A 12956-nucleotide genomic window follows, 5' to 3' on the forward strand; every position below is an offset into this window, starting at 1 on the left:
AAACTAGGCATTTCTTACAATGTTTGGGTCAGCAGTACAAACGATTGCATCACATTTGTCTTCAAACATGTTACAAAAATCATTTCCAAATACCAAACCCATGCATTATTATTTCATTTCTGTTATTGTTATTGATACGTTTGCTTATTCTATCCGCTGCTTAAGAGCCACAGTCATTAAATGCAAGGGTCGTCCACACATCATCCCTTTTTTTCCCCTGAAGCAAGTGCCGACAGTATTGTTTTAAAGCAACATTCTCATTCAAACAAAACTGTGTTGTCCTGTGAACGTTCACCGTTTCAGGAGTTTATCAGGGGACTGAAAAACTCCTCACATTTCAGTGTTCTTGCTTCCATCTGACATCTTCTGCTGCTCTGGCCCTGGTTCTCGCCACCTCTCCTTGTGCTACAGTGCCTCCCCATGGCAAACATTGTAACAACCACTGTGTCTTCTCAGCGTTTTCAAAGTCCAACACAAGACAAACAACAAATATAAAAGCAAGTTCATCATTTCTTCCAACTCAGAAAACAGAATCAAATCTCAAATCAGAAGAAGAAACATTTACATTTGAATATTTCATTGCAGCCCACCTGAACTCTTTTATTTCGCCCTGAACGGAATAAGTAAGACCACAGAGAAAACAAGGAAAAAAGAAAAAAAAAAAACAGAAAAAAAAACAGGACATTTAAAAAGTTGCATGCAGCAAGTGGTCATTTTGTAAAGTCACTGTTGATTAGATATGGTGCACGACACATGAGACGGACAATTTTGCAACAGAAAAGAGAGTTTTCCCCTCGATATTCACAGTCTCATGTGTTTCAGTACTAGCTAATAATTACATCTCACAGGTCAGTTCATGACAGTTCAAAAATTTATGATATGTAATTATGTCTTTTGTGGATGCTGATCAGTTGACTAGAAGCTCAGTGGTTAGCGAGGAGCTTGAAACGCGGCGTTAACGTTGGCGGGGCTTAGCCCCTGTTAGTGGCGTGACTCGTACATTTTGCTCAGCACAGTTAACAGTGACAGTCCATCAGAAATCAAGCAGATGCTTTTGTTCGTAGAAAGCCGTTGAAAGCAAACAGGCATGAACTGCAGCAGCGGCTCAATGGAATGTATGTGGTGGCTGCACTACAACGTTAGGAATTATGGCACCGAGAGAAGGCAATCAAGAGAGGACAAACAGCACCAACCTTATTTGCCATTTCAAGTAATGAGCAAGGTAATGTTTTATATATTCATATATATATATATATATATATATATATATATATATAAAATTCTATTTTTTTGGTGCTGTGGAGGCAACACCACAAAACATAATACATGTTTTTGCTTTGTCTTTGCAACACCATGTATGACTGCAATTTGAAAAAAAGACTATGGATGGAGGTGCAGATAAAATTAAAACAGAAAATATATATATAACGAAAAAAAAAAAGAAAACGTAATTTTTTCCCCCAATATAAAAAGCGATGAAAAGTATACAAAAATAGAAAATAATTACAGCAGTAGACATGGCGTAGGGAGGGAGGTGGTGCCAGGCTATTTGGCTGAACAGTGTAATATTTTGGGGCTGTTTAAGGCGTCTTCCACTAGATGCAGGTCCACCCCGTCCACTATCACGTCTTTCACGCAGCCTACGAAACCCGTGCTGTAGGCCTTGGGCAGCCGGCGGGCTACGGACAGCTCCTCAAGACCACCTGAGGACAGGAGACAGCAGGGAAAAGGGCCGTCAGCAACTTTTCTCAGTGAATAAACACAGAATACACAGATAAATAGATTTTGAAAATGTGTCTTGGGTTCCTAAGACAGAAGTACTGTACATCTCACAACTCCTGTTTTTTTCATTTTAAATGTAGTGAAAAAACATACAAAACTCCAAATGTAGTTAATCAACCATTATGTTTAGTAAGTGAGGGCAGCTTCTTAGAACAAGCAACAGAAGCTCATTGTACCACATATTTGCCTCAATCTACTTTAAGATGTTAAATAAGCTCAAACCAACTTGCATATGTGGCTTCAGACACTATAACATATGGCTGTTCTCTATAAAAATGGACAAAAAATCATCTTAAAGGGACAATATACACACGTGGACAAAATTGTTGGTACCCCTCGATTAATGAAAGAAAAACCCATAATAGTAACAAAAATAACTTTAATTTGACAAAAGTAATAATAAATAAAAATTCTATGAAAATGAACAAATGAAAGTCAGATATTGCTTTTCAAACATGCTTCAACAGAATTATTTAAAAAAATAAACTCATGAAACAGGCCTGGACAGAAATGATGGTACCCCTGAAAAATGTGACCAAACGGACACGTTAAATCAAGGTGTGTTCACTAATTAGCATCACAGGTGTCTACAATCTTGTAATCAGTCAGTGGGCCTATATATAGGGCTACAGGTAGTCACTGTACTGTGTGGTGACAAGGTGTGTACCACACTCAATATGGACCAGAGGAAGCAAAGGAAAGAGTTGTCTCAGGACATTAGAAAGAAAATTATAGACAAGCATGTTAAAGGTAAAGGTTATAAGACCATCAACAGGCAGCTTGATGTTCCTGTGACTACAGTTGCATATTTTATTCAGAAATTTAAGATCCATGGGACTGTAGCCAACCTCCCTGGACGTGGACGCAGGAGGAAAATTGATGACAAATCAAAAAGACGGATAATACGAATGGTAACAAAAGAGCCAAGAACAACTTCTAAAGAGATTAAAGGTGAACTTCAAGCTCAAGGAACATCAGTGTCAGATCGTACCATCCGTTGATGTTTGAGCCAAAGTGGACTTAATGGGAGACAACCAAGGAGGACACCATTGTTGTAAACAAAACATAAAAAAGCCAGACTGGAATTTGCCAAACTACATGTTGACAAGCCACAAAGCTTCTGGGAGAATGTCCTATGGACAAATGAGACAAAAATGGAACTTTTTGGCAAGGCACAGCAGCTCTATGTTCATAGACGGGAAAATGAAGCATATCAAGAAAAGAACACTGTCCCTACTGTGAAACATGGAGGAGGCTCTGTTATGTTCTGGGGCTGCTTTGCTGCATCTGGCACAGGGTGTCTTGAATCTGTGCAGGGTACAATGAAATCTCAAGACTATCAAGGAATTCTAGAGAGAAATGTGCTGCCTAGTGTCAGAAAGCTTGGTCTCAGTCGCAGGTCATGGGTCTTGCAACAGGATAATGACCCAAAACACACATCTAAAAACACCCAAGAATTGCTAAGAGGAAAACACTGGACTATTCTGAAGTGGCCTTCTATGAGCCCTGACCTAAATCCTATTGAGCATCTTTGGAAGGAGCTGAAACATGCCGTTTGGAAAAGGCACCCTTCAAACCTGAGACAACTGGAGCAGTTTGCTCATGAGGAGTGGGCCAAAATACCTGCTGAGAGGTGCAGAAGTCTCACTGACAGATACAGGAATCGTTTGATTGCAGTGATTGCCTCAAAAGGTTGTGCAACAAAATATTAAATTAAGGGTACCATCATTTCTGTCCAGGCCTGTTTCATGAGTTTATTTTTTTTAATAATTCTGTTGAAGCATGTTTGAAAAGCAATATCTGACTTTCATTTGTTCATTTTCATAGAATTTTTATTTATTATTACTTTTGTCAAATTAAAGTTATTCTTGTTACTATTGTGGGTTTTTCTTTCATTAATCGAGGGGTACCAACAATTTTGTCCACGTGTGTAGCTATATATTATCAGTATTATCCAAAATATAAAAAATGTTGTAATTTATTTTAAACATTTAACTTTTTAGAATGTAGCAGCAATGTCCAGACTTTCTCTGCACATTTGTATATTTTTGTAGATTGGACAATTTGGATAAACAATTATCATTGCGCAGAACCTCTGTCTTTCCCTTGAACCCTTAAAGAACTTTATAAGAGTTTAAGGAAAGAGAAGAAGGAAGAAAGTAAGACAAGCAAGATGGAGGAATGCAGCACAAGACAATAAAGAAATAAAGAAAAGAAAAAAGTATAAAATAATTAAATATTCTGCACAGAAGGCATGTAACACTGTTGCTATCCCGTGATCCACCTTCGTTTAGTTAGGAAACCAAAATCCTGCCAAACTGCCATGTTGACAGCCTTTATACAAATGAACAAACTTGTAGACTCTAAACTCTCTAGATTTCATGTACTAGAGTTTCTTGTAGGCCTAGTGCTAATCGAGATTGTTTAATAACTCAACATGTTTTTTGTTTGTTAGTATTTTTCCCAATTCCAGTATGGTCATGTCCTATTCCATGCACTAGTGTTATAACTCAACATGTTTTGTTGCATAATGTGTCTAATGCAGTGTGTAATGGTTAGGCCTGCAGCATGGACGGTAGTAGCTTCTATTAGCTGTAAGCTATATTAGCATTGCTGCTTCAGTACAAGACGCAAGAAGCAAGCTTGAGTACATTTGGCGTAGCCAAAATTGTTTAAATCAAGTTTTTTCTTGCCAAACTTTTCCTTTAAGAAGATCAGCAGAAGAACAAATACAGGCCTACTTGAGAACCACTGACTCAAAGTGAAGAAGCAGCCGACATATGCTAATTCAGCCTGTATCATAGTTCAAAAATGGCAAGCTGGCACACAGTCGAGTGTGTGATTTTGGAGGAAGGGTGGTATGAAGTGAAGAAATGGGGGATGACAGAGGAAGAAAGACAGAAAGGGAAGAGAGTAAGCCAGTAACAGGTGAGCAGATCAAACAGTGTTGTTCGGCGGCCGGGCTGTGGGGATGCGCACTGACAGTCTGAGAGGGAGAGCTAAATTCCTCTCCCTCAGGGCCTTGGCGCGTTTGAAACCCTTGACTCGAGCTTCTCTCAGTGCAGCACTGCGAGCGCTTGAGCGCCGAGCCGCTCATTCATTCCATGCAAAAAAGAGCCTCGCAGTTCATCTCCTTGCTCTGTTTTCTTCTACCCCCTGTCCTCTTTAATCAGCCTGCATGCTTCGGAATAGGAGCATCGACAGGACTAATTTCATGCGAGTTACAGCTGAATAAGTAAATAAATAATGAGCTACGAAAGAGGGGATTTTAAAAGCTGGCTCTTGATGTGCAGGGCTGCCTGAGGATAATGTATTCTAGCTGCGGGGCGTCCGCAGCACCTGTTTCACTGCTGTATGGAGCGGGGGTGGCGAGCCCTCTGCTGCCCTACCGCGCAAACACACTCAACCTCGTGAAGAATTTTAAACATCCCACTTCAACAATTTAGCTCCATCAGTGAGTTTAACCTTTTTCTGTTATTTTTTCCCTTTTTTTTTTGCTAACCTCCTAATTCCCAATTCAGTATCCAATCTTCACAAGTCTGTGCGTTCTGCATGACTGCGTCAGAAACGTGGCAGAGGGATGACTGAACACTCCTTCCTCTGATGCGTTTTACACCTTTGGTGAAAAATTAATTGCTCTTCGAGAAGAACACTGGCTCTAGACTGTAACATGCGACTACTTTGACACACAGATGAATTAGAAGCACGCCCTGCATCAGAGAGAGAGAGACTAACCTGAACAGGATAATATCCCCCCAAAGAGAAAAGCACTGAGTCTCACTCCCAGATATGCCTGTTTTTATCCCACACAGGATTCACCACGGCAACTCGGAATGCCTCTTTTCACACTTTGATTATTTCTCACTCATAGCTCATTGAAAATGGAGAACTTCTGCTGAAAGTGCAGGCTGTAGGCATTTGTGTTAGTAGAAGAGGAGGTTTATGGTCTGGATTTAATAAAAGGTTATTGTTACAGTCGTGTTTTGCAGACATCACATATTTGCCACACTTATCAGTTTCTGACAAAATGAAACATGTAAAAAATGGAAAAAAGTGCAGACTCAAGCCTATCGATAGTGTATACTGAAAGTAAATGTAATTATGTAAGTAGTAATTGCATTTGTCTCATTTCCACAAATTTGCAATTTAAAAAGGGGATTGTTATAGCTATATGAGTGGACAAGTTGGCAAGTACTTTCACTTAATCAGTAACATTAATTTCATCATGTGAATGCTGGTTTCACATGAGCCCAAACATGATAATCTTGTGATTTCTTTAGTGTAAACACATCACTAACAGTGAGAGCAACAGCGACTGCATGTTTGCACTCCTGTGTTTGTGGCCTCTCGCTCTCATAGTGCTATGTTGCATCTTGTTTAGAATTTGCTGCATGTTAATTTAGCCGTACATCTCAGCTGACCAGCACAGTCTGCTGAGAGTGTCCTCTGGTGAACAGTAACAATACACTGTATGTTTGTATACAATCCTTCTAAACTGTGAATTCAGCTACTTTAAGGTGTTATTAATAATAACACAGGCATTTAATTGCGCACACACATCTTGTATAATCTCCACAGAAAAAGCATTGACCAATGGAGTGGGACATTCTGGAGATGCCACACATTAGCCCCAAGTTCAACATGCCCAATGCGGAGCAGGGGAGCTGGATTCTCTGGAATAATGGAGCGCCTTTGGGATGAGCTGGAGTGGCGACTGAGATCCAGAACTAATCATCCAACACCAATGCCTGACCTCACTAATGGTCTTGTGGCTGAATGCAATCAAATCCTCACACTAATATTCCAACATCTAGAGTAAAACTCTACGACAAATTTCGGACAAATTCCGTACAAATCAGGACAAATTCCTTGTTCATGGCTTTGATCTCATTAGCAGATGTATACAAACCTTTGAACATATAGTGTATAACTGACATTACAGGAACTTTTTAACACTGTAGTAGCTGAAAATAACTTTTTTTCCCCCAAAAGTGCCATCAATGGAATTTCTTGCCACTTAAAAGCTGTATGTGAATGAGTCATCTACAGTCACATGGTCATAGCAAAATATAGTGTGCCTGCAGATGGGCTTTAGGGAGCAACATCTAATGGTTCAAAGGAACAAACTAGAAAAATGTGTTAGAAAAACAGCTAGTTCAACAGCTAGAAAAACATTAGTGCCCTTAATAATTTATTGAGTCAGTACCACTAGTTATAATGTTTGAATAAGTAAGTAATGTGAACTGAACGTATGGCAAAACGTCAATAATAACCTACTGAAAAAAATCTGACTCTTCGTTCTCCTGGAGCCTTGAAAAAAACTAATGCAGAATGATAAAATTCGAACTTTGTTACTCCACAAAAGACCAGACAACAGCAGTGTGGAATAAACAGCATCTAGGGCCTGTTTAACTCACACAGTACATACACTTAATGAGTATTAAAGTTTAAGAAGAACCAGTGGAGTGTGGCAGCAATGTTCGGCGTCACAGTACATCAGCTGAACTTCCTGCAAGTATGAGGTTGTGTGTTGTACTTCCTTGTGAAATCTCAGCCTTAATCTACTCTACAATTGCACAATCTGCTGTATTGTCTGTCTACTTTTTGGCACTTATTTTAAAATAAGCTAAAAAAATATTTCAATATTTGTGTTTTTTTTGCTCATTATTTTCAGCTTTTGTATTGACTGCATATACTGTGTTCTAAAACTGGCACAACTGTGAATCTGAGTTTGTGCCAAATCAGAGAAAAACAAAATATGGCTACTTTTAGGCTGAACTCTAAAAGAGTTAAAATTCATGTGGAGGACAAGTGAAAAGGGTGAGGAGTACTGATGGGAAATATTAAGGTAGGACAGCGCAGATGTAGAGGGGTACTGGGTGGTGTACGTGTGAGATGGATGTAGGGGTGCCTTACCCAGCCAAAGGGCACCGTCTGTGTCCAGCTGAGTGGCAGCCAGAGGTGAGGAGCCAGTGACAGCAGCCTCATTACCAACCTGCAGAGAGCCGTCCCTCAAAGCTCTGATGAAAGAGGGAGAGGAGAGGAGGGGCCCAGATGCAGCACATTAAGAACTCACAAATTTGACCTTATACAGTATAATGCTGCCTTCATACGCTGTCAGGATTACTGTAAATATGAGCTCCTGAACTAAAGTTGCACACGGAACTTCTAGTAGTCAGTGATTTAGTCAGCAAAATTTAATACTATAATTATATTATTACATAGTGCGACTGTGATATGACAACCATAATAACCATTGATTTGATACTATATTGCCTGCATTATTACATTTGCTGGATCATCAAAGCACAAAACATCTGTAACATCTGGTCAAGATGCTCAGAGCACACAGTAAAAATGTTTTTGTTAAAGGCAGGCATGGTATAATACCATTTTTTCTTTTCTGATACCAGTATTGAAAATGGGAGCATCATCAGATACTAATCTAATATTATTTCTTTAAAAATTGCTAAGCCTTATGATGTGTCTATGTCTCATGACATATGATGATATGACATATATGTCTTATGAGTTAGTTTTGATTGAATCACTTCATTTTATATTACATTTAAAAGGCTTATTTGCATCTTCCAGTCTTCAGCAGTATCAGTTAAACAAAGACCAATACTGGGACAATGATTATCAAACAATATATTGTATGATACATCGCCGTGTATGTATTTACAAAGAGGCAAAATGATAGGAAGGTGCCAAAATTGATCACACTAGCTAAATAAGTTGTACCAAACATACAGAATGTTTATGTTTCTTGCTACAAAGCATTTGACTGGTATTTATAATTATAATTACATATTACAGCTGGTGATTAAAGTATAACCACCAGCTTGGCATTAGAAGTTCATACCTGCTGGCTTTGATGCGAATCCAGTGATTGGTGTTGACTCGCACGGAGGAACGCAAGACTACAGGCTTGGAGCCGAGGTCGTAGGTCATCTGGATGCGGCCGTCCACGATGGCTAGTGCGATGTAGTCAGAGCGCTCCATGCCTTTTCCACTCCAGAGGATCAAACCATGAGTGGCCTCTGTTTTGATGCTCAGCTCAAATTTGTTCACCAGCAAGGCCTTCTCGCTACACCGGGGAGACAAATAACATAAAAATGAATGAACTACAATAAAAGGTGAGGGCTCATGCTGGGATCTGAGAGTTATATCCTACTTTCTTACACAGATTCTGCTCTCACTTCAGTATTACTGTCCTCCCCTGAGGATGTGTGTGGTAGGAGGATGTAACAGCTTCCCTGCTGATTTAGCAACAGACTGCACTTAATTGCTGAGAGTCTAACCTAATGGAGCTCAGGTCACTAATTATGCCAAAACCTTGCTGCTTGGACCTTGATAAGGTCTACCCATGACGCGCTGTTTATGTGCAGGATAGTAAACTAACGAGTGAGCATGTAGTTGAGCAGATTGTGAAGGTACTCAGATCCTGAGGGGTCTTCATGGTTCATCAGTAAACTAGGCCACACTGCAAGGGAAAGGGAGGGTTTGGCACGTGAACATCTGAGTGAGAGAAGGAGTGAGGGAGAGATAGAGCTGGTGGTGACACACTTTAGGTTAGCTTGCCACGACTAAAGATGCTCCACTTCATCCTGGGCTGCACCCCAGGGTTAGCTGCTCTTTTCCTGTATGGAGGAGGGGCTGAAGAGGAAGGATGCTCATATTAGCTGCTGTCTGATCTGTTTTTTGATCTGCTCCCTTGTGCCCTTGATGCCTGTTCCCTTCATGTGGGCCTCTGCCTGGGGGAGAGGAGGAGGGGACAAACAACCCATCTACTGGTACGTCCTCTGGGACAACCAAGTCAACCTTATAGTAAGACCGAGTGATATCTAAATGTCAATAACTGTCACAATATTTTCTACCTAAAGTCAGGATTACAGACTGAATCACCACAACTATATTTACAAAATGTCCTTGAAAAATCTGAACTGCTATTTAAATACAGCTTATACTTTTGTTGGGAATGTTTTGGGCCTTTTATGTTATATTCATGCATTCGTGAGATCTTTCAGGTGTCTTTTTATGCCAGTTTACATGATGCACACAACGTGTATTGAGTGCTATTAGTGACTCCTTTGGAGGATCCTCAGCCTGCTATACGTTACAGAGCGACTATGTGAATTATAACATGTCCGTGAGATGCTTTGCATATAAAAATATAAAAAGTAGCTCTGAAATTCAGCTATACAGTCACATGGAAAGATTTTTGTTGATTTTCCAAGTGTTAATAAGTTCACACCCTCTACAAAGAACACACTTCTGCCCATTTTAATAAACAGTTACTGTTTATTGGCTGGATATTGGCCCCAAATTTTTTTCTAAATGTTAAAACTTGGCAAATGAAGAGAAACTGTGCATTAAAGGGAAACTTTTGCAAAGTTACTTAATCATTCAATGGTTTACATGTGAACAAAATCATTCAGAGTGATTTGGTGTGAAATGCGCCTTTCTAGATAAGTAGGCCAAAACATAAAATAACTATCTACCTCGCTACCCTACCCCACAAACTGGTAAGCAGAATAACAAGTAGTTTGTTGTTGATACTACCAACTTCCACTTGCCCTGGGTTCTTCTGTTTCAACATTGGCGGGTTCAGCCTCTCTCTCTCTCCCTTGTTTGCTCTCTCTTCTTCAAGACGCTGCAAATCATTTGTGTGTTCTGGTTCAAATCGATTTGGCTCTACAACATTTTAAGACAGACCTTGTCAAAGTCATCTGAATGCTCTATCATCTTCCAAACTAGGTAAGAAAACTGTAAAAATAAATTGTAAACAAAAGCTGCTGCTGGTGTTAGCCATGGCTGTAGCTACAGGCTAATAACAACAAAACCATGTTAGCTTCCGCACATTGATCCCACTTGAAAATGCGGTTTTGAGAGGAAACACAGAGGTAATCCTGGAGTAACAGTTTACACTAAATTACATGTAAACTGCATTAAACTACATTAAATTACATTATCACAAACAACATCTCAAGCTTTGAGCAATGCATTTACAAAAATTTTGTGTAATAACTAATGGGGATGTAGCTTTTAGAGCCTAAATGCTTCAGATGTCTGACTCCCAGTGTTACAATGATGAATGATTTTGACACTAGAAAGGCGGATTTCACATCAAACCACTCTGAATTATTTTGTTTACATCTAAACCTTTGAATGGTTAAGTAAATTTCTAAAATCGGTGGACTTTAAAATTTGCAGAAAAAAAAATCATATTTGGTCCCTCTAGTGGATCACTTTCACTTAGAAAATCACTATGGGAAATCAGCTTATTAATATCTGTAACAACAAATTGTTTAAACACTTCATCAATAACAGTAAAAGAGAATAAAACATTAAATGTACATTTGTCATTTTTTCTTTCACTGTTTCACTTAGCCAATTGTGTACATCATTTCCCTTTAAATAAAATACTTTGACCACTGCCAAAACAAGTCAATTTAAGTTTAAATAGCAAAACTGTGTTCACACAATATATATGATTCATGTGGAAATTATGAATCCGGGAAATTGAATGTGACTATTTTTAAGTGTAGCATGGGTGATCACTGCCTGTCAAGGATGATCATCGGATCACTTGTTCATTATTGCCAATATCCAATCATCACCCCTTTGACCAGCTCTGCCTTGCAATTGTAAGTTACAAGAGCTGGGAGCGGTCACTGGGGTCAGCAGAGACATGCTCATCTTCACATGTACACTCCCACCTTCACACTTCCTCATCACCACACCCCCCACTAATTCCCTCAGCTCTGAGCACTTGTACACAACTAAAGGGAATGGCTATTTTTAAACAACAGCTCCTTTGTTCTCTACTGTTATTGGCATCAAGAGAGCCGCTATTTTGAAAGCGTGTGTGCGTGAGTCAGACTTGTGTGATGCTGTGTGGGCTCGATCACTGTAAACAGGTAACATGAACAGAAGCAGGACAAGTGACAAAAAGAACAGAGAAAACAAAAAGACAGAACAGAACACAGGACAAAACACGACACGACATGAAACAGATTTAACACATAGGAACACAGAGACACAGCGATATAACGATGGACACAAAGACAGCAGAACACAAGAGCAGGGAAAGCAGGTGGCGAGTGGTCATGAATCTTCACACCACACAGGAGATGTGGCCTGGCACACTCTGCCAAACTGTGACATCACTGCCATCTTTTGTTTGTTTGCTGAAACGTCATTGCTACTGTGCCTCACAGATGGACGTTTAGGTCCGAGTTTAGCGCCTCAACTAATTACGCAAAGCCATGGCTATGAGTTTTTAACCTGATGGAGAAGAAAAGAGTCTACAGTCAACTGCTGCATGTCGTCTCCAATACGAGGAGCCATCAGGTTGCCTTCCTGCTGAGCGCACCGTGTGTGGGTGCCCTGAGGCTTGGTGCCAAGTCATATTAATCAAACCCACCAAGCAGAGGAACGCTAAGAAACCAGACTGTGCCTTGAAACCTCCCCCTCCGGAACGCTTTTCTCATCTACTGCGCCACTGCTTATGTGCATCGCACTTCGCTGGATGTGTCGTCCCGAGAAAGCACCCCGTACAATTGGAAATAATGACAGACCTCCTTTTCTTTAATTAAAAGACAAAATTTCATTATGCAAATTGTGTTAGATGAGGCCATGATGGAGAAAAGCTGCATAATTATTTGGTGTAATTGAATTCCTCCCCAGCGAGACACATGTAATGTGCTGACTGGACTCTTTCCACATATTTCCCCAATCACAGGGCTGACAGCCAGGGTGGCTAACTGCCATTCCTGGGCCACTCCAGAACTGCTCCTCTCATGATCACTCTACCGTTAGGAATCACCCCTGCAAGCTTCCACGAAATTCTTTGAAGTGGTGCTTAAATATCAAACTCTGACTTCGGCAATGTACACAGATCATTGAAATTGACCCAGGATGAGGGTTTGCTTAATAAAACCAGGTTTTAAGAGGAGCTTGTGCAATGGAGTGGTGCTTCATGTCCATTACTCCTCATACAAGTTCAAACAGCTTAGGGACTTGGCTCAGAGACCGGTTAATTGATTTGCTCTGTCCGCCTGTAGGGGGCAGTGACTCTCTCATGAAGGTCCAATAAAACATTGTCACCTGGCACCCTCAAGAAGAAAAGATCATGTGCATCGCCTCTTCTTCAGATAAAGGCAGAGCAA

General features: G+C 40.1%; 1 protein-coding gene across 11 annotated transcripts in view; it reads right to left on the reverse strand.

The window, feature by feature from the left end:
• The window catches only part of agrn (agrin), a 323933-nt gene that overhangs the window by 998 nt on the left and 309979 nt on the right, over positions 1 to 12956 (reverse strand). For all 11 annotated transcript variants that reach the window (XM_017709231.2, XM_037541557.1, XM_037541562.1 and 8 more), the window contains 3 exons: positions 8648 to 8872; positions 7699 to 7802; positions 1 to 1703 (listed from right to left, as the gene is read on the reverse strand). The exon at positions 1 to 1703 is cut by the window's left edge and continues 998 nt beyond it. In XM_017709231.2, coding sequence (XP_017564720.1) covers positions 1546 to 1703; positions 7699 to 7802; positions 8648 to 8872 — 487 coding nt within the window. In that variant the 3' untranslated portion in view covers positions 1 to 1545. The remainder of the gene's footprint in view (positions 1704 to 7698; positions 7803 to 8647; positions 8873 to 12956) is intronic.

Source organism: Pygocentrus nattereri, chromosome 9, assembly GCF_015220715.1.
Source record: "Pygocentrus nattereri isolate fPygNat1 chromosome 9, fPygNat1.pri, whole genome shotgun sequence".
In the NCBI taxonomy this organism is placed as follows: Eukaryota; Metazoa; Chordata; class Actinopteri; order Characiformes; family Serrasalmidae; genus Pygocentrus; species Pygocentrus nattereri.